At 36.0% G+C, this 22,880-nt stretch overlaps 1 protein-coding gene across 5 annotated transcripts in view; it reads right to left on the bottom strand.

Moving 5' to 3' along the window:
- OPA1 (OPA1 mitochondrial dynamin like GTPase) overlaps positions 1 to 22,880 on the bottom strand; it is a 96,412-nt gene that overhangs the window by 52,015 nt on the left and 21,517 nt on the right. For 3 of the 5 annotated variants that reach the window (XM_033213066.1, XM_033213067.1, XM_033213070.1), the window contains 8 exons: positions 17,612 to 17,722; positions 12,091 to 12,144; positions 8,247 to 8,351; positions 6,487 to 6,573; positions 5,715 to 5,828; positions 617 to 697; positions 423 to 497; positions 27 to 98 (listed from right to left, as the gene is read on the bottom strand). In XM_033213066.1, the coding sequence (XP_033068957.1) occupies positions 27 to 98; positions 423 to 497; positions 617 to 697; positions 5,715 to 5,828; positions 6,487 to 6,573; positions 8,247 to 8,351; positions 12,091 to 12,144; positions 17,612 to 17,722 (699 nt within the window). The remainder of the gene's footprint in view (positions 1 to 26; positions 99 to 422; positions 498 to 616; positions 698 to 5,714; positions 5,829 to 6,486; positions 6,574 to 8,246; positions 8,352 to 12,090; positions 12,145 to 17,611; positions 17,723 to 22,880) is intronic. The other 2 variants (XM_033213068.1, XM_033213069.1) reach the window with 1 other exon arrangement.

Below are 22,880 nucleotides of genomic sequence, written 5' to 3'. Positions count from 1 at the left end.
AAAGTACATGTTTTGTATATACTTACATTAATCACACCTGGTAAGTCAACAAGCACCATCCTCTGTAGTCCAGGGCCTTTTACATTTAAGGATATGGTCTATTCAGGAAAAATAAAAATAAAATACTGCTAAATTTTGGGGGGAATTTGTTAAGAATTTTTTTGGTGAAATATATTCTGAAAATTCTGTATCTCATCTATTCAGATAAGATGTTCACAAAAAAGGTATTCTTTCTCTGATCCTAAAAGTAATTATTCTGGAAAATTACCCACAAAATGATACATTATTTGGATTTTTTTTAAAAAAGCTCTACATATCTTGGAACAGCAGCAATCTAAACATCGATACCAAGTTATGATTTATCTGAAATCATAAACATTTAATTTCCATAAAATGTCACTGAAATGAATTGCAACCCTTACCTCAGGGCTAACGGTATAGCCTTCTTTCACATTTTTTCTCATTCGAAGTTCTATTTCATGTCTTAATGCTGCAAGCTAATGGAAAACACAAAATTCTAAGAAAATCTTAATTCACAAATATTCTGTAATTGTCTTTTATAAGCTCATCCAGGTTATAAAATTACACATACCAACCTTAGATGAATTTTACTTACATCTTCTTCTTTGGTAAGATCAAACTCCCGAGAACTGTCTTTAAATAAGGCCACATGGTGAGGACCTTCACTCAGAGTCACCTGATAGTAACAGAAAACTGAGATGTAACGATGCACTTACAATTACTACTAATTCCCACAGCCCTTACGTGGTCTAGACAAAGCTACCGCATTGCACAAATCCAAGAGTCTCTTGACACTACTGCCAGCGCACCCCCTGAAGTTGTCAACATGGTAGTTCTGAGAAGACACTAATTTTGTGTTTGTACTGTTTGTACATATGTCACACATGTTGCGATTTCCCAACAAGAATGCTGGTTCCTTTTATCTCTTATGACCTAAAATGCTGCTGCCTCTTTCTTTCCCCAGTCAAGGTTATACACAGCACTAAGCCCAAAATCATCTCTCTAAAACACTAAAAGGAAACCTTGCATTTAACTTCAAAGATGAATTTAGGTAAAGGACAATTCATTCATTCAAAATCTATAGAGACTGAACTATGTGTCACGTGTTGTAGGTGGGGTAACACAGAGCTGACTGTCCCGGTTTTAGACCTCACTACATGCTGGGAGAAATATACACAGACATAACAGAAGACAGTGGCAAAACCCAGAGTGCCACAGAAGAGAATGGAACTGACTATAAGGGAGCTACGACAGGCTTCACTCAAGGAGTGATATTTGGGAAAGAAATTTTGTTTTGTTTGTTTTGAGACGGAGTTTCATTCTGTCACCCAAGCTGGGGTATAGTCACGTGATCTTGGCTCACTGCAATCTCAGCCTCCTGGTTTCAAGTGATTCTCCTCTCTCAGCCTCCCAAGTAGCAGGGATTACAGACGCCCACCACCATGCCTGGCTAATTTTTGTACTTTTAGTAGAGACAGGGTTTCATCACGTTGGCCAGGCTGGTCTTGAACTCCTGACCTCAGGTGATCCGCCCTCCTCGGCCTCCTAAAGTGCTGGGATTACAGGCATGAGCCAACGCGCCTGGCCAAGAAATGTTATAGCAATGTATATTAACAGTCAGTGGTTTCACAAGAACTTCTAAACGTCTGTCTAATTGCCACTTTTCTATACAACTCCTTCTACTGAGATTAGCTAAACAGGCTAGATTAAAAAACAATAAACAGCTGTTTGAAAGCAACCATAGTGGCCAGCCTAAGCGTCCAGAATCCCAAAGGATTTTGGAAGGCTTTTCCTGTAGCTATTTTCCATCAGAGGATTTGCTGATTTATAGCACAGGGCAAAGACCCAAGAGAAAAACTTAAAATGTGTAGCAGTGTCACTGGGTTGAGTAGACAAGACTGGAGTTCAGAGTTATCAAGCAGTCACGTCTTAAGGTATCACAATCCCAAAGAAAAACGGCCTGCAGAAATAAACCTCCACAATGAAACCCTACATCCTGTGCACAATTTCCTTTCCAGGCATTCACATATTAAGAAACCAAGCAGAAAGAAGCTGCTAAGGAGGTTAAAATGCTAAGTTGGGATTCTGGCACTTTCACTGCTCTGGGGAAGCAAAAAACTGGAATTCAGGGTTGGTCAAGGAGAAGCTCTAGTAAACACTAAGGGACCAATGACAAACCGGAAAGAGACCAGCCTCATCTGTTTCAAGGAAACCTGTTCACACTCTGCCTGCCAAAACAAAATTAATTCCTTCTTGAAATATCATTCACAGCCTCTATAATTAGGGTGCTAGTAACAATGTAAAAGGTGGGTTTCTTTTTTTTTTTTGAGACGGAGTCTCGCTGTGTCGCCCAGGCTGGAGTGCAGTGGCCGGATCTCAGCTCACTGCAAGCTCCGCCTCCCGGGTTTATGCCATTCTCCTGCCTCAGCCTCCCGAGTAGCTGGGACCACAGGCGCCCGCCACCTCGCCCGGCTGGTTTTTTGTATTTTTTAGTAGAGATGGGGTTTCACCGTGTTAGCCAGGATGGTCTCGATCTCCTGACCTCGTGATCCGCCCGTCTCAGCCTCCCAAAGTGCTGGGATTACAGGCTTGAGCCACCGCGCCCAGCCAAAGGTGGGTTTCTTTCCCATGTTTTTACAACTGATTATTGAACATGATATGAGATGTAGTCTAAGGTCCATTTTGTTTTTTTCTCTAGGTTAGATGTACCCCAAATTTCCATCGATAGTAAAATGGGTATGTAAAGTCTGGTACGTTCACGCAGTACCACACACAGAACTACTAGTAACACATAACACAGTTCAATTCATAGCTAGATCCACAAAAGTGCAATTTGGATGAATCACACTAGGCTGCCCATGTCCTGTTGCACTTGTAAACAGATTTCATTTCTTGAAGATTTCAGCATCAACCTCACTGTCTTTCTCCCACTATTCTTGCCATAATTCTTGGTAATTTCAATTTTCCAATTACTCTACACCTACCTCCACCAGCTGAACATGAAAAAAAAACCACAATCATACAGATTCATTTAAAATGTATGTCCACAGAACTTAAAGGGACTTCAGTCCAACTCAGCAATCCTAATATCACTTGACTTCCTCCACTGATTCACTCCTAGAGTCACCAGAATCTCTTAAAAGACTTCACTTTTTCTTCCTGCCTCAGTCGTCAATCTCTTCTCCTTTCTAATTAAGAGCTGATCATTCGGCTTAGTATTTCACTGAGTAAGCAGAAGAAATCAGAAGGAAACTTCCACACGTTCCCTTTCTTGCCTCCACTGGTGAACTCAATGACTGGCTTCTATCTTCACCTTCCTTGATGGATCAGCAGCATGTGACCTCACTTATCACTCCCTCCTCCTCCATATTTCTTTACCCCACTTTGCGTGCAATGCACTGCTCTGCTTTCCCTCTTATTACACCGGTTGTGCTTTCATACATTCCTTTGTTATGTTCTCTTCCCTCAACATCTTAATGTTCAGAGTGCCCAGAATACACTGCTTGCTTCTGTGTCTTCTCTATCTCTACTCACTCCCTTGATCTATCACTACTCACTCCAGTAAGATCATGACTTTAAATACTACTTTTAGATAGTTGATCATGACTCCTAAATGTATGTCTCTGGCCCAGACCTCTGTCTAAACTGTTATACCCAACTGCTTGTTATCACCACTCAGCAAGTCCAAAACTGAACCCCTGATCTTCTTCCCCCAAACTTGATCCACTGACAGACTTCCACGCAAACTACATCCTTTAATCTATTCAGGCTACAAACCCTGGAGCCATCACTGATGACTGACACATTCTCTCTCTCCCCATCGCTTTTCCTCTCTCCCTTCTCCATATCAAACCTGTCAAGAAATCCTGTTAATTCTACTTTCAAAATACATTTATAATCTATCCATTTCTTATCACTTTCACTGCTACTTCCCTAGCTCAAGTATCACCTGGATACTCCAGTAGCCTGAACTCCCTGGTTCTACATCTTGCCTGTAACTATTTTCAAAAGAGCAGCCTTTTAAAAGGCACTGTTGTTACTTTGCTCGAAATCCTGCACTGGCTCCTCATTTTACTTAAAATAAAACGGAAGTCTGTACAATGGCCTATAAGGCCTTATTGATCTGCTCCTCCCTGCTCTCCATTATTCCTCTAATGTCATCATTCGCCCCGACCATGGCTAGCTCTTCACTCCGACCTGGCCACACAGGCCTCTGTGTTATTCCTTGAACATGACAGCGACACAACCACCTCAGAGGCTTTGCATCAGCTATTCTCCTTGCTGAACACAGGATATCTAAATGACTACTCCCTCACTTTCTGCAAATCTTGGTTCAAACGCCACCTTATCAATGGAATCTATGAATACCCTGGCACGCCCATTCTCCTTGCCTGGTTCTACTTTTTCTTTTTGTACAACACTATTGTCTTCTAACATACTATACAGTCATGTATTATATTTATTATCTATTGTCTGTCTCCCTCTGCTAGAACATACCCTCCATTATAGTAAGGATCTTCTTTGCTGTTGCTGTTTATGAACATATTGCCTAGAACGCTGCTGGTACACATTAAGCACTCCGTAAATACCTGTTCAGTGAAAGACTCTGCAGCCCCATGCCTTCTTCCTATGACCATGGAAAACTGTCAGTGTGCCCAGATATGGACTAGTACACCAAGCTGCAATCTCCTTCACCTCAGTCACTTTGCTCTTGCAATTTTCCCTCTTTCCTGCATCATTTCCGCCCTTTATTAAATCATTATAATCAGCATATAAAAATCTTGAACCCTTTTCCCACTTGCTCCGACAATACTTGCCAGTAGCGCTTGCAGCTGCAGCGTTTGCCCCAAGACAACTCTGCCGTAAAATATCTTCTCCCTTTTATTATGATTTTTGCATAGCTCTAGTATACTGACTTTGGAAACAACAGACATCATTCTATTGAAAGCATTCTGTTTTTAGTAGGAGTATTTCCATTTACAAAATATGGTAATTTTCAATAGCTGAAAATGTCAAATTCTAGAAAACACAGAATTCCTATATGTGATGTTTACATCATTCTCAAAAAGTTGTTGGCCAAAGATTCATCTGATACATCTGACTTTTAAAAAACAGACATTCTGATGATTGAGATGATTCTGATGTTAGTACTGTTTAGAAATAACTCTAAGAGCAGTTTTTATATTTTATTTTCACACTGAAAATTAGTCAGATTTGCTTCAGCTTCAAAGAGTGTGTTTATGTAAAATTAAATAAGCACTGGTAGTGAGCTGCACTTTTTTTTCTAAACAGGAAAAAGGTTAAAAACTTTCCCTTAATCCAACAATATTCAATTGCTACTGCCTCATTTCTCTGCTCTTTTGTCACAATAAAACTAGAAAATTATCTATATTCATTGACTCCACTTCCAATATTCTCATTTTCTTAACTTCTCTCTTATCTTATTCAGAATAAAATCCAAAGGCCTACCAACTGGGTCTCTGACATCGTCTCCTACCACTCTCCCCTCACTCAGCTCCTGCCACACTGGCCTCCTGGCTGTGCCTCCTACTGATTTCCACACTAGGGATCATTCCAAATGCTATGTATCAATTCTTTCTTTGGTTACAAGTCTTCATTTCAACACAATGAACAGATCTCATTGAAGCGGTTACTCTCCTAAGGAACCTCACTGAGACGGCCTATTTTCTTACCTTAACTGGAGAACGTGTCATCATCTCCCCAGATCCTCTCGGGAATATTCGAGCTTGGGCAATCATTTCCAACACACTAGTCTTTCCAGCACTCTGATCTCCAACCACAACAACCTTCCCACAAAACAAAGAACACTTACTCATATTTTTCTGATACCAAATTAAAATTTAAACCTATTTGTAATGCTGCTCTGAGGTTTTTTTAGTCTTTTAAAATTTGTACAGGTGAAAAACATGTTTTGAAATCCGTAAAAAAAAGATTGATACATGTATGCACATGGAAAATAGGAACAGCAAACCAGTAATTGGATCCACTATTTACAGCCTAATTTTTATTTTAAAAACTTGTGCTAATTTAAACCACTGTTTCTAAACCCAGGTTGTTAACTTTCCATAAGTCTTTTCCATAGCTAGTTTACTCTTTACAAACACATTTTCAATTCTATAAGGTTAAATTTCACGCATATGGCTAATTTAATCCACTGTTCAGTATTTATTACAAATATTATGACTATATCACAAATATCTTCCTTCATAACACATATAATAACTCATAAAGTACTTATATTTATTAATATTTATAATGAACTAAAATAGTCAAATAATATTGCTTAAAACATTACTTGGAACATGTAAGATTATATCAAAAATATAAATGCCTACACCTAGTATGTTTATATGTGTATGTGTACATATATACACATAATTTTTAAGAAGCTAAGCTGCTTCTTTTTTTGCTAATTGGCAAGTTCACTATCAATTTTTCACATACCCGTGGTAGATGATCTTGTGTATTATAACTGGCATCATAATCAGAGAGAACATCAAGAACTTCAGAATACATGTCAATCAAAGATTTCTGTAAAAATTTTAAAAATTATAATATAAAACAGTGAAAGTACAGAAAAAACAACAGATGTGTCAAGAGAAAAAAATGATAAATTCAAATAGAAATTTCCATAATCATTGTATTGATTTCTCAATTACATAAATACATCTTCATAGTAAAAACTAAAATAGTACAGATTAAAAGTCCATTTATCATTCAGTTTATTTTATTTAGATACAATGATTTAATAAAGTTAATTAATTCAGGATTTCCTAACATTCTCATTAAATAAGATGGAAATTATTACTTAATACTGATGAGCTAATACTGAATGCAAGGAAAGACCATTAGCACCAAAAAGCAAAATAAGGAGGTCAGGTGAGCAACTGACAATGACATTATTCTTTGCTAAGTTTGAGGCATGCATGAGACAGAAAGAGGGGAGAGGATAGAGAGCACGTGCAAGCAAACATCTGAATAAAGGACAAACCAGGAAGACTGTGAAAGCAGTAAGAGTGGCTAACTGGGCAGCTGAAATACGAGGGAAGCAAGGGCAAATACCCTGTATCGTTTCTTGCTGTAGAATCAGAATAGAATGTGGTGCCTTGTATTGCACGTAACAAGCTTCACGTAATTATTTGATGAATGAAAGAACAACAAAAAAAACAGGCCTAAAAAATGGGTACCATCAAGCATTTAAACATTATGGATAAGTTTCAATGCTAAGGCAGGACCAAAATGATGGCTTAAGGTTCCTTTCATTTCTTAATCCCTAAAAAAATTAAATGGCAAGCAATTGCCAACCCACCCACCCAAAAATAAACAAAAAATGTTCATTGCCACTGCATTTTGAGAGAAAATACTGTTTTTGAGGTAAAACTCTACATATATTAGCACTTGGAAATGACTTTTCTCAGTTCTAAGTGCCACTTGTAAACAGTCATGTTATCGATCTGTTTTGTGCAGTCATGATTTAGAGTCAAAGCTGCTAATGCATGTTTGTTAAGCTATAACTATAATATTATCTTTGTACCGTGACTACAGAATGTATATGCCATGATTTACTGCAGTTTTGCTACATATAAACCCTGCTTACTTATATGAGATTTAAGTTAAATAATTGTTTCAATTCAATTTAGCACATATGGCTTAGTTTGGTGGGGAATAGTAAGACTCAATTTATTGATAAGTAAGTTCACCAATGTGCTGATGGTAACAATACCAGCACATACTTTTTCAAAAATTCTTTAAAATGCCTAAGAAAGCTCTCCTTAGAAGAAAAGTGTTAATTTTGTAAAAACTGAAGAAAGTGGTCTAATCATTCACTGGCATACAAGTAAAGCAATAAGTCACTTACATGTCCATCAATTACATGTCCATCAATTAACAATTCTGATTTTATATAAAATTTTATGTAAAAGTTAAACCTAGAGATAAACTAGATATTTCAGAAAAATAAACCAATTCACATGAAATAACTCTTAAAAGTGTAAAGATTTTATGGGCATAGTATAAAACAAGCATTTGGAGACTACAACTTTTAAAATGTGTTAATATAGGAAGAGATCTTCCATCCTCCAAGGACATTAGGTTAGAAAGAAAAGGATGACAGCATACTTTACAGCTCCTTAAAACCTGGTACTGATGAACACATAATGCTAAGCAGTAAAGTTTTGAGAATAAACAAGATAAACTTAGAATACCTTAAGCTTTCTATGATGAATGCCTTTGTCATCTTTCTGCAATACTAATTTTCTCAATTCTTTGTTCTCCTTTTCTAATCGTTCCAAGATTCTCTGATACTTTAACTGCAACAAAATAATAAGTGTAACTATATAAGAAAAAGATGGGTTATCAAATAGTATGAAGTCTAAATTAAAATCTTCCAAAATATGGAAGTCATATCTCCTATTTAAAATGTATTACATTTTAAAAGCATCTATGAAAACATTGGGAATAAAATAAACAATGATTATCATCTCTTACAAAAAGTAGAAATAATAGTAATTTTCTATCATAATTAAGAATTTCATTTGGAAAATTCCTTGCTACTCACAATGAAAAAATTATTTTGAAATACTAAAAATGTAAGAATTTAAACAAGCAGTTCTTAAGTACATTCTAGAAGGGAATATTTCCTACGATACCAAAATTTTAAGTCTTCACATTACAGGGCCATTTGACAAAAATTCAAATTCTTCCCTTTCTTCGCATTATTTTATGTTTTAACTAAGATGCTATAAAATAATAATAGCCAGCAGTACCCAAGCATGCATTATGTGACAGACTCCTTAGTAAGTGCTGCAAACACATTAACTCCCTTAGCCCTCACAAAAACCCCATAAAGCAGGAATTACACAGACTAGGCATAAAGAGCAAGGAATATCTGACAGCCTGCCCAAGGTCACCTAGTAGAGAAGCAGGGTTGTGAATAGAGGTCTGTCAGAGGCTCAAACTCTTCTATGTTTTGTTGTGTTTCCGTGTCCAGAGATAATATATATAATATTTAAAAGAATGATATAGGCTGAGCGCAGAGGCTCACGCCTGTAATCCCAGCACTTTGGGAGGCCAAGGTGGGCAGATAACAAGGCCAAGAGATCGAGACCATCCTGGACAACATGGTGAAACCCTGTCTCTACTAAAAACACAAAAATTAGCTGGGCGTTGTGGCGGGCGCCTGTAGTCCCAGCTACTCAGGAAGCTAAGGCAGGAGAATCGCTAACCTGGGAGGCAGATGTTGCAGTGAGTCAAGATTGCACCACTGCATTCCAGCCTGGCAAAGACAAAGCTGGGAAGACAAATTAGAAAGGATCAAATTTATTTGAGAAGGAAAATGTGTAGTCAAGCAACTACTTGACACACACACACACAAAATAATGATATAAAAACAGAATTTTAAAGAAGACTAATATGTCTAAACAGGTTTTTTTTTTGGTCAAGTAGTTGCTTGGCTACACATTTTCCTTCTCAAATAAATTTGATCCTTTCTAATTTGTCTTACCAGCTTTTATTTCTTCTCAAAACATTAACAATACAGAGAAAGCTATTAAAAATAACCCCTTCCTACAAACAGCAGAATGTTTATGTCCAACATATAGTATCATACCTTTTATAATAGAAAATATTCCTTACACTTTTTTTAGTTTATTGGAATCTTTCAAGAACAAAGTAAGTAACAGGAAATCATGGTTCTATCCTTACAGAAAGTCCAACTCAAGCCAAATTAAAAGAATGCATACATAATTGAACACATACATAGTATGAGACAGAACTACTGGCTAGACTCTACTATAAACATATTTTTACATAAACTTATTCATTTATATTTAGTAATAGTATATATAACAAAATTGTGGTAGTACCTAAGGATTAGATCTGTGTTGTTTAATATGGCAACTACTAGCCACATGTAGTGATCAAGCACCTGAAATGTGGCTGGTCTGGAGTGAGATTGTGCTGTAAGTGTAAAACACCTCATTAATATTTTTTATACTGATCACATGTTGAAATGATACTATCTGGGATAGACTAGGCTAAATATATTATTAAAACTAATTCCACGTTTTTTACCATTTTTTAATGTAAAAATTAAAAATTACACAGGTGGCTTGCATATTTCTATTGGATATCATTGATACAGAAAACCCAGTGAATTCTCCATAATACAGTCTATCAGTGCCTAGTGGCTGACAATTACAGCTGCACAAATTGAAGGGTTTATATCAAGGGATATATAAGAGGGTAGAATTTCCACTGACTCATTTCTTTGTAAACACAAAATCAATTTTGGGGTCTACATTTTCTGGGGATGGAAACATTCTTTGGTACAGAAGCCAATCTGTAGCCATCCTGAAGAGATGTGCTATTGGCTGTCTCTCAAAGCTCTAGAACAATAATTCTCAAACTTTAGAATGCATCAGAATTACCTTGAGGGCTTTTAAAAACGGATTGCTGGGTTTCACTCCCAGAGTTTCTGATTCTTCAGTAGGTATGGCATGGGGTCAAGAATGTGCATGTCTAATGTGCTCCAGAGGCTTTGCTTTGTGACCAGTGATTCTTACCCCTGGTTGCAGACTGGGATCGCCTGGCTAGGAAGCCTTAAAAACATAGATATAGTGCCACTCAGAGCACAGTTGAGTCTAGTGTATAGTGAGGTTTGAGACTCAATAAATAGATACCAAAGAAACCTGTGACTCAAAATATACTACAGATTGATTATCCCTAATTCAAAAATCTGAAATCCAAAATAGGCTGGCCCCAAGTATTTCAGATAAGAGATACTCAACTTGTAGTTGTTCCACTTTTTCACAAAAAAGAGATCCAAGATTAACTCTTTTACTTTTTTTTCTTTTTCTTCCAGACAGGGTCTTGCTCTGTTGGCCAGGGAGCAATCATGGCTCACAGTAGCCTTGACCTCCTGGGACTCAAGTGATCCTCCCGCCTTAGCCTCCCAGTTGCTAGGACTACAGGCACAAACCACACACCTGGCTAATTTTTAAAAAATTTTTTGTAGATACGGGGTTTCTCTGGGTTGCCCAAGCTGGTCTCAAACTCCTGGGCTCAAGCAATCCTCCTGCCTCAGTCTCCCAAAGTGCTGGGATTACAGGCATGAGCCACCATGCCCAGCTGACAGTAACTCTTTGAACTTTAAAAAATAAGTTAATTAATGCATGTCAGTGTTACTTACATAGAAAAACTGATGATTGAGTGATAGGGCAAATTTTTTTTTTTTTTTTTAAGATGGAGTCTCGCTCTGTCACCCAGGCTGGAATGCAGTGGTGCCATCTGGGCTCACTGCAAGCTCCGCCTCCTGGGTTCACACCATTCTCCTGTCTTAGCCTCGCGAGTAGCTGGGACTACAGGTGCCCACCACCATGCCTGGCTAATTTTTTGTATTTTTAGTAGAGATGGCGTTTTACCATGTTAGCCAGGATGGTCTCAATCTCCTGACCTCGTGATCCACGTGCCTCGGCCTCCCAAAGTGCTGGGATTATAGGCGTAAGCCACTGCGCCGGGCTGTGATAGGGTAATTTTGTACTAGAATGCTACCCACTCATTACACTGCACAAAATAGGTCCTTAAAATAATAATTTTATCACCAACTATAAGAAAATTGCTTTTCTAAGTAGTGCCAGAAAGAACTTTAGATAAGCATTGTCTGACTGGTTTCAGACTTGTGAAGCAAAGTAAAAGCTTCCTGAGAGCCCACTAGAACGATGAGGTAGACTCGACTCAAATGTCTGTAACTGTATTAGCTTATCAATGTAAAAATGCAAGCGCGGTCTCTATAAGGACAAGCCACTTTCTTCCTTTTGGGCATAAGATTCACTCAAAATAGGTTTTTACATATAAATGAGTTAACTCCATACTTATCTAGTTCTGTCTGTATTCCTTATTTCTCAATTAGCTTTTGCATCTATTGATAATAAGGTTCTATCATTAACATTCCAAATTTTGCTCTGTTGAAAAAATAAATGTCCAATCACCAAAGTTATATTCGAATATAATTTTTAAAAGTCCCTAGATTTTCTTAGTCATCACGATTACCTGAGTGTGCAGAAGTTCTTCTTGAAGTTGGTCAATTTTCTCTTTGTCTGACACCTAAATGTTTAAAATAATTTTAGTTGAACAGAATTAGGTTTATACAGAATGTACAACAAGTTAAATTTTTTTGATACATATTGAGAGTTAAAAACAACTGACTTCATATGCATATTTAATCAAAGTAATTTTAAATCAAGTGATTTAAGAAAGTAAAAATATCTGTATTTATCAATAAAAATAGTTCACCAAAATTTTATATTGAGAAACAAAAACCTTAAAAGGCAATCATTTTCCTGTTGCTATTCTAGTCATTTCTTATGAAAGACTAGTTAGAAAAACAAGAGATCAACACATATGGTTACTAAATTCTTCAGAAGCTGTTTTGTACTAAAGCATAGGGACTCAGATATTTGGGGAAATAAAGCACTGATATCCCTCCAGAAATGTGTTTTGAAAAGTCAAATACATGTTACTGTTGACAGCTATTTAAAAAGTTCATTGGTCACAGGGTATCTTATAAGGAAATATTTTTGTATTGTATCCATTTCTGTACCATAAGTAGCGAATTATACAATAAATGCAAAGAACAAGTTGCGTATTTTCAGAGATTTAAGTGGACCCAAATGCTTGCTTTTAAATTCAGTTCCAAGGAAAGCTCTGCTAACTCATAATACAGAGAATGCATCCATAGCAATGAAGCCAAGTAAAGCAACTAAAATTAATTTGAATATAAAACAAAAATAAAACCCACAGGTATTGTGTAAACTACTTCAAATTGTTATTAATGCTAATAATTCTAAAATAAAATATTAAAAAACAAACAATTTTATTATATAACAGATTTTAAAGTAGTCACAATACAATTATACATACAAAATATAATAATCAAATAGAATAAAAATGATGTAATTTATGATGAATTCACATAACTGTGCTTTGACTTCTTGGTAAGAGGCAGAAGTTGTCATCACCAGCCTTTAAAAATAATTGTCTAACTTCTGAAAATCAAAACTTGTAAATATGAACTTATTTCACAGGAGAAAATAGTTAAATTCATATTCTTCTTCACTTAAATCCTTGTTGATCTTCATTCATTGGTTATTTAAGCAATCACAACACAACATGGCAGCAAATACACATGAAAAAGTTTTAAATGATTTGCTAATTCAGGTAGACATTAATAAGTCTTGTCCACCTATGAAAAGTTAAGATTTTAATTTCTATTTCTAAATACTTTCTCATAATTTTCCTCAATTTTTTATTTCAATAATATAGATGACAACCTTGCTAGAAACAAAAGGCACATTTTTTTTTTTCCTTAAAAGTCTATGCCTAAATAGTTCCAAAAATGATTTGGTACTTAGAAAAAAGATAATGCAAACTTCAATTGCTTTCCCATTCCTGTACGGCAAGCACAGATCTGCTGATAGAAGCTTTTTTTCATTTTGACTGTGTGTGTTTACGTAGGATGGACAAGAATTATTAACAGTCTCCTAAACTGTGAGGAGACAAGCAAGTTGGAGAGGAGTCCACAAACTAAAGAACAGAATCTTGACAGCCAATGAAGAAATAAATAATTCCACATTATGATCATTTGGCATGCCATCACACCGTAATAGTGTGGTCATAAAAAATTGTTATGTGGATTTAATTTCCAATTCATTTTAAAAGGTACTTTGATTTACTCTGTTCCATTAAATATTTATCCAACTGTAGCTAAATTAGTATGAAATGTATAAACTGTATTAGTATAAATTGTTTTAGTTTTAAATGTAAATACTGACTTCAGGCAATATATCCTAAATTATTATAGAAAATCCAACATTACTTGACATCTGGGGCAATAACTTAAAAACTAATACAATTAAACAAAAAAGTTAGGATGTTTAGTATAAGCCAAGGGCTATAAAAGGTTAATTTAATTTGGTAAAATAAAAAGGTCATATAAAAAATTAAAATGACATAAGGTTAGTAGAATATTAAAAATATAATTTCTATGCTAGATTAGTAGTATTTAATGATCACAACTGTTAAGATGTTTATAAATTTAAATTTTAGGAGTATTTAAATGTATCATTTGCCTTTCTGGTACAATGAATAACTCACACATGGTTTACCAGCATGTTTCCTCTCCGCTTAGTTTAATAGAACATCACAATTAATCACAATGTTATATTAAAAGACAGCTGGCCGGGCACGGTGGCTCACACCTGTAATCCCAGTACTTTGGGAGGCCGAGGCAGGCCGATCACCTGAGGTCGGGAGTTCGAGACCAGTCTGACCAACATGAAGAAACCCCCGTCTCTACTAAAAATACAAAATTAGCCCAATGTGGTGGCACATGCCTGTAATCCCAGCTACTTGGGAGGCTGAGGCAGGAGAATCGCTTGAACCCGGGAGGCGGAGGTCACAGTGAGCTGAGATTGTGCCACTGCACTCCAGCCTGAGCAACAAGAGCAAAACTCCGTCTCAAAAAAATAAAGTAAAATAAAAGACAACTGGTGGTAAAGTAAAAAATCAGACCTAATATTTCCTAGGAAACAAGATAAAAACGTTTAGATTTATAAAACATTTAAGACTGATGAGATGATAATTTTTATATATTTTCTTAAGAGAATAACACAAGCTATTTTCAATCTGTCACTCTAGGTCTTAACTAGCAAATGGGGTATATTTTATTTTGATGTGATTTACTGATAAAATTCATTGACTTACAACAAGAGCAAGTTCATGCCCTGTTGCTCAATATATTGTTTGCATCATGAAATAAATTTAAAACTCACCCTGACAGAAATGGATATCAATGGTCTTGAAACCAGAGCTTTTCTACAATTCCAGGGCTATGAAACTGATGGAGAAAGAGCGGAATCCTCCGCAGAAACAAGCTAAAGCTGAAAGAGAAAAACCTTTACTAGCTCCTCACAAAACCAAGCCTAATTCAAAAATTTCAAGTATTTCTTCTATTAAGCCATTGAGGCCATTCTGAAATTCTGAAATACATATATAAAAAGGTCATTGTAAAAATTTCTATGTATGTGAACATATCCATAGGAGGCAAAACTACCAAAGGTAGTTTTAATCTTCTGTCTCTGCTTGAGTTCTTTTGCTCAGAAGATACAGGGAAAATTTCTTAGTTGCTACTAATAAGATACCCAAAATGATGATCTACTTAGACTTTCAAGAAGATAAGGGAGAAAAAACAATTAAAAAACAACAAAAAGTACTGTGATTTTGTGCATCAAATAAACCTCACATGCCTGGAATGATAAAAATCTTGTGAATCAGGATTTTGATCATTATGGCAGTGAAGAACTGAAAAGTCATCTCTGTAGTAACTACAGGGGGAAAGGAGTGGAGGATACTGTAAGGTAACAGTCTTTCAGGAGAGTAAGAGGGATAATTTCACTATAAAAGAGCATAAATTGTTTTTAAAGTCCCATTTTCTTCCCCTCAAGGTAACTACAATGTGGGCAGGAACAAACCCTGTGTGCTGCTCTACTCAGGGTAAAACATCTTGCCAGTCTCTAATTTACAAATGGGGAAAGCGAGGTATAAAAGGGTTAAACAGATAACCCAATAAATATCAGAACGAGGAATAACATCTCTCAGCCCAAATAAAGGCTAGTAAAGGAGGCTTAAAATGAACATTAGCTTTCAGCAATGTAGAAAATGAATCAGTATTCATTATGGATATCTCTTGATTTGTCAGATTCAAAAGCTCATCATTAATCTTAAGTCATATCTTAGAATGTTAAATAGCAGGCCTATGGGACACATTTCAAGTTGTCTTACGAAAAAAACTTAAGAACAACATGTAACAATAGCTACATTCTTATTTCTAAGTAACATATAAGAACATACTTGCTCCTCTCCCTTCTTTCTGTAACGAAACTAGAGTACGGGTGGCTCAGCCTAAGCATCCAATTTGTCAGGCTATTTAAATAATATATTTGGCCGGGCGCGGTGGCTCAAGCCGGTAATCCCAGCACTTTGGGAGGCCAAGACGGGCGGATCACGAGGTCAGGAGATCGAGACCATCCTGGCTAACATGGTGAAACCCCGTCTCTACTAAAAAAATACCAAAAACTAGCCGGGTGAGGTGGCGGGCGCCTGTAGTCCCAGCTACTCAGGAGGCTGAGGCAGGAGAATGGCGTAAACCCGGGAGGCGGAGCTTGCAGTGAGCTGAGATCCGGCCACTGCACTCCAGCCTGGGCGACAGAGCGAGACTCCGTCTCAAAATCAATCAATCAATCAATCATCAATCAATCAATCATATATTCACAGTATACAGAACAGGGATTGGTAAAGTACCGTTCAAAGTAAGTCCTCCTTGGCTTAACACAGCTACTTTAATTTAACCAGGTAGGAAACCCACTTCTTTTCTTTTTCTACCTATGTTTTTGCTCACCAAAGCTAAATATATATAGGAATTGATTCCACAGCCATGGAATTGAGAAAAGCCAGAAAGTGATGCTGACAAAATAAATGAAACTATGGTGAGTACTCTGAAGTATTAACCACCACCAAATGAGCTAAGGTTAGCCAGCAAAATTACTGCACTAAATCATTATCTATAATATTGGTTGATATAAATAGTAGAATGTACAAGAATTATATGACTGAATCTTTGTTCCTGACTAGGGTTTGTATATAACTTCAAAACTTTTCTGATCTAATAAGATGTAACATAATTAGCTGATTTCAAGATCTCAGAGTATAATTTTAAACTCATTACACTTATTTCATTTTGACCTAAAAGTCTCTTCCAAACATGAACTTTGGGATCTACATGGTGGGATTACCTAACCATCAAAATCATGTTTTTATAGACCTGCTGATTGCAGCAAAAGCCACATACTGGTATAGACTTACGCTTTTATTAGAACTTGTTCTTTAGCAACCAGGATGATATCAAATTTCCAGTGTTCAAACCTTCAGTGGTCCAAGGTGAAAATTTATTTGTGCTGACTTTGATTAACGTGAAAAATGTATGCAATGAGTTTGTCAAATTGTATAAGAACTACGTGCTTTTGCCTAAAAGTTAAGTCAAAATAACTTTCTTCTATAAGAACATGAATGTTCCCTATCCATACACTTTAGCTAAAACAAATAAATAAATGTTATTCTTTAGTGTAAATTGGTCATCTACAGCAATCCTTTTCACTTCAGAAATAAAAACTTGGGGAACAAGTAGGTAGGTAAGATGCCTACAAACTTAAGGTGACTCAATAACTGGACCACATAAACAGCAATTCCTAATTTTGTTCTACATATAAATACAGGAACCCTACAGATAACCTAATTTTCAGAAACCAAAACTCCTCTGCTTGAATTTGTTACTTTTGGCTTTTCCTATACCACCCACTCGAGAGAAGTTCCATATTTATATGATATATCTTTTGTATTTTTACTTTGTCAAATTAATTTCTTGTATTTGGAGTCCACGAATGGATTAAGGCGACATGATCTTGGCAGAAATGGCTTAGTGTGAATGTATCGGTAGCCCCCTTAAACCATCCATCACCTTGCGCTTCTGTTGGGCATAGCTCGTGCTATATTGGCCAGCGGCTCTGCGCGCTTCCTCTTCATGCTCTTGAATTTGTTGTTGTAAGAGAATGAGCTCACCAAGCAGACCCTGCCATGAGTTCACAATGAGGAGAAGAGGAAATTGGGGAGGAGAACAATGTTAAACCAAAGGGCGCAACAAAGGAACAGATGTAAGATAGGGAGGGATGGTTAACTTAAAACAGAAATGGAAACTCATTCAGAGCTGTCATACCCTTGGGCTCTGTAGTGCATTTCCATTTTCCTCCTCAGTAAATCAGATGTCTCAGAAAAATAAAACAGCCCAGTTTAAAAAGTGAAAAGGAAAGTGCAATACTAAGTGCTAAATGAAACGAGCCAGATATACACCAAATATGGACAAAAATACAGATTTTTTTTTTTTTTTTTTTTAACAGTGTTGATCTTACTGGTCAAAATTTTCTAATTCTCAACCATGATTCTCTCAGGATTGATTGAAGATCATACTAGCTTACTTAATTATTAAATTATTATTCTTATGTAAATATTTTTTCTTGATATTTCACTGATTCAAGTAAAGGTCCCTAGAAACAGGTTTCCAGCATCAAGTTAATCAAGGTTTTACATTAAGTCATATATTCCATGTGCCTCTGCATACCTTTGATTAAAATTTAGGGTTCTTTATTTAAATTAAAAGATAATGTTTCAGGTTCTGTTTTGATTTCATATATAATATCAAATAACTAGTTTGACCGAATTTTCACTTTTTTATGAGCTGTTCTGATGACATTAAATAGAAACAGCCTCTGAGAATACAGCCAAGCATATACAAATTACTAAACAAAAGTGCTATAAAAGAACACAATTAAGATATGGAGACAATATAGTTATTATGAAAATTTGAAATGAAAACAAAACACAGTTTGGACCTAAGCACAAAAAACCACTTTTTCTATTTCTAAAATTCATTCCATTTCATAATTCTAAAATAGTATATTGACACAATTTTTAATACAGCATATTCTCATGTGGCATACTAAAATACACGTCATTTCTTGCATAGCTTAATTGTTGGCCTATTAGATTATTGACCTCAAAAAATGTGGAGGAAAGACAACCAAGATTTGACAATGTTACAAGCCTAATGTTTTCTTAATTAGAAATCCTAAAAAAAGTAAAGTTCTAATGAATGAGGTAACCATTTGTTTAAGAACAGCGTTCTGGGAAAACAGTCGACTCAATTTTTACCCAAGTTACAAAAATAAAAAGAGGAAAATGGGTATTTATTAAGATATTCTAAAGTAGGACTTCTAGTTTCAGAGTTTAAAAAAAAATGACTGCCCAAAATATTTAGTTTTATATAATTAGAAAGTGTCTTAAAATCTGGATATAATTTGGAGAATTTTTATTCTGTTTGTTAGTTTTGATACATTAGGCTGTGATCATTGCCAATATCAGACAATAAATGAAACTGGTTGATTTACTATAAATCAAAGGATAAAACTAGTTGATTTCTTCCACATGACAATTGAAATTCAGTATCTGTTTCCAGATACAAAAGTATAAAATATAGTTATACAAAGACATGTCTTTAAATAAATCAGTTTTATGATCATTAACAAATCTATCAAAGAAAGACAATGCTAACTACCACCCTCATCATTCTCCTAATTTTTACCTTAAAAAAAATTGCTTTATCAAGCAGAAAGAAGAGTAACCTGATTTATTTTCATTCATTTGGTCATTTATCATAATCCTTTATTCAAATCATCCAAGTGTTCAAATTTCTCAAACAATTCCCTTTATGTTGGTTTATATAGTAGTGTACCTGCTGTACTTACATACCACTAGTATTTTCATTTATAAAATCCCAAAGCAGTGAGAAAATATTCCACATTTCTTTCTTTTTAAACACTAGTCAAGTGCAATAGTGAGAAGGGGGCAAAGAGTAGAACAAAGAGTTCAATCTGTAACTGACTGTGATTAATCAATTGAGATAACGCATTCCCTTTGGATCAGCCACATGCCTACTCACGTCTATGAGGCACACAGTGCTTTTTTATTTATAGCTTAAAAATTCCTCTCGAATTCACTGCTTATGTATATACACAACTGCATGGTAAATACTCCAATCATCTATTAGATTTCAAGAAAATGCTCTAGGGACACGTCACTTTCCTTCCACGCCTGTTACTGAAGCACTATTATGTAAAGATACTTGAAATTAACTGAAATTGACCTTCTGAAAAAGTAGGAAGAAAGCAAGAATTAGACATAGAAAAGCGATTTACATGATACTACAATCATACCAAGGTTACCCGTCTTTGATTTTGTGCACCAGTCTTACCCTAAATACCAAGTGATGGCCACACAGCCTTTAAGCTAAGGCCACGTGGAACAGGAAGAGGAAGAAATCTATGCACCTACTGTGCAAGATACACTCCTCAGAGGTAGAAACCACATTTTTCAATAAATGTTTTCCCAAGCTTAGCAATTTTTCTTTCAAGAAATGGCACAAAAATATTTTTTAAAATTATATAATATATAAAATACAGTAGTATTTATCAATAATAGATAATCATTAACAATCAAAGATGATGTAGTCTCTTAATGTCTCCTGACTCCTGGCTGTTGTCAGTTTGACACTGCAGATCTCAATCTCTCATCTCTCTTTTTTTAATCTCCATCTCTGAGTCAGCTTCCTTATCTCAGTCTCATTTCACGTACAATGTTCTGGTTTTTTTTTTTTTAGTTATAACATCAGATCAAGAAAATTAGTAATAACACTAGAAACCAAAATATCAAATGAAAATACTGTGCTAACCTAAAAGTTAATGAGTTTGGTAGAGAAGATTTTAAGTAATCTTGAAATACTATACTATAGTCTGAATTTTTGTCCCCCACAACTTCATATGTTGAAACTTAACCTCACAAATGTGATAGTATTGAGAGGTGGGGCATTTGGGAGGTGATGAGGTCATGAGGTTTCTGGAGTTACTGGCCTTACAAAAAAAGGCCTGAGCTGCCTAGCCCCTTTTGCTATGTGAGGATAGAGGGAGAAGGCATCATCTATGAAGCTGAGGCTTGTCAGAAGACATCAAATCTGCCAGTGCCTTGAACTTGGATTTCCAGTTACTACATTATTTGTTGCATAAGAAATCCCAGAAAAGCAAATCCTATTTAAGCCACACTGCTTAATTACAATTCAGAATATCAAGTACATGAACTACTTTTACAGCCTTGTTCTCCTCCAATGGTTGCCAAACATGAAGGCCAGGGAGAATCTGCAGGTAATCAGAGCACAAAATTGAGGGGACCGAAATTTTGTTGGCATCAGCCAGATTTATTTACTTTTATCAGCCTCTTTTACTAAGATGCAACACTATCCCAGGTGCTCTGAGAAAAAGATTTAGTAACAGAAATGGCCGACTAAATGGTAAGAATGTAAGCGAAAGTAAACAGTGTTTCATATGGCAAGTGTTTTAAACACTGCGAAGAGTATAATTAATGGGGCTGCGAAGGCTATGGAAGGCTTCGCAAAGCGACAATTGAGCTGTGCTACAAGGATGAGTGAAAACTAAACATGCAGGAAAAAAGAAAAGATACACTTCGTCTGGGGAGGTACAACATAAACCATAAAATTAAGAACCGGAGGGCGCGGTGGCTCACGCCTGTAATCCCAAAACTTTGGGAGGCTGAGGCGGGCGGATCATGAGGTCAAGAGATCAAGACCATCCTGGCCAATCTGGTGAAACCCTGTTTCTACTAAAAATATAAAAATTAGCCAGGCGTGGTGGCGGGAGCCTGTAGTCCCAGCTACTCGATAGGCTGAGGCAGGAGAATCGCTTGAACCTGGGAGGCGGAGGTTGCAGTGAGCCAAGATCGCACCACTGTATTCCAACCTGGGCGACGGAGCGAGACTCTGTCTCAAAAAATAAAAAAAAATTAAAAAAAAAGAGAGTAATATGTTGCAAGAAAGAACGTTAATGTATTATCATTTAATAATGATACTTAAAACGATACTACTACTTTTCTTGATTTGGGCCATGAAAAGTCCTTCAAATATTTAAATGTGCTTGTTGCCTTCAGAATGGCAATTTTTGATTAACAAGAAGCATTTACTAAGAGGTGGTTTTAATGTATGTCAATCATACCTCAAGATAGTAGGGTGACGTTAAAAATGGTTGGTTTTACTATTTGTTTAAATGTTTCATTAATCAAATCACATCAGAACTTCTGATTAACATGACATAAATAATTCATTAGTGTCCACAGACTGAATGGATATAAATCCAGGCCAAACCAAAGAAACTGGATAATTCGTTAGCCTGTGCAGCAGCATTATGTGGAAATCTACGCTTTCTGTAGACTTTTTGAAGACCAGTATTATAACTTTCCAGGACACCTGAAATTCCAGTAGTAACCCCAGGCTGGGAATCACAGGTTATCCGTTCATCATGTTGTTTACTTGGTCTGTAAACAAGTAAAGTCAAACTATCTGTGCTCCCCTCAGCTCCCCGTCACTTTCACTTCAGTTGACTTTGAATGGTCCTAACTGTTCTGCTCTTTGCCAGCACTTCTCCAGATGTGTTTTCCTACTAGAAAGGACAACTCTTTTCTTTAGTTCTAGTTGTAGAAATGTTTTTCAATTATTATTAATTTTTTAAAAAGCTGATTCACATATACTTTTACATTTCTAGTAGAAGTCTAGCCAGAAACTTTATTACAAACCTGACAACCATTAAACTAATACTTGACTGCTTCAAACTCTAAATAGTATTTTAAATCTGGGGCTTTCAGACCTCAGACTGAACCAGTTAAAAAAGTATTCAGCTAAAGCCTGGCCACCCTACCACCTCTGATTATTGCCCACATTTTCAAACTTGATGTCAGAGTGACTTCAAAAAGGGTACTGCTAAGCTAAGGTCTCTCTTTGCATGCTTACATTCAACTATTAATTTGCACACAAGTCTCAAAATCAGTTAGTTTATCTGCATCTTAGCTGAGTGACTCATCATTCTCAAGCATCACAAGTAACAGCCAAACTTTGCGAACACAAAGCTGCATATTATTAATAATAGAATTTGAAACCATCAGTTAGGATTTGAGATACATTTTTGGATAGTAAATTTTTATAGTAGCATTTGCTATAATTTGACTTAACCAGTAATGAAAGTAGCTTAATTACAACTCTAGATTCAGTAGTATAACAAATAGTTGAAAAAAAAAAAAAAATTGGTAAGTCTTTAATGGGCAAACTAAGCACCACA

This window comes from Trachypithecus francoisi, unplaced genomic scaffold (assembly GCF_009764315.1).
Source record: "Trachypithecus francoisi isolate TF-2019V2 unplaced genomic scaffold, Tfra_2.0 Lachesis_group0, whole genome shotgun sequence".
Lineage (NCBI taxonomy): Eukaryota > Metazoa > Chordata > Mammalia > Primates > Cercopithecidae > Trachypithecus > Trachypithecus francoisi.
The sequence above is the reverse complement of the archived record's forward strand: the minus strand, read 5'-3'. Positions and strand labels throughout refer to the sequence as shown.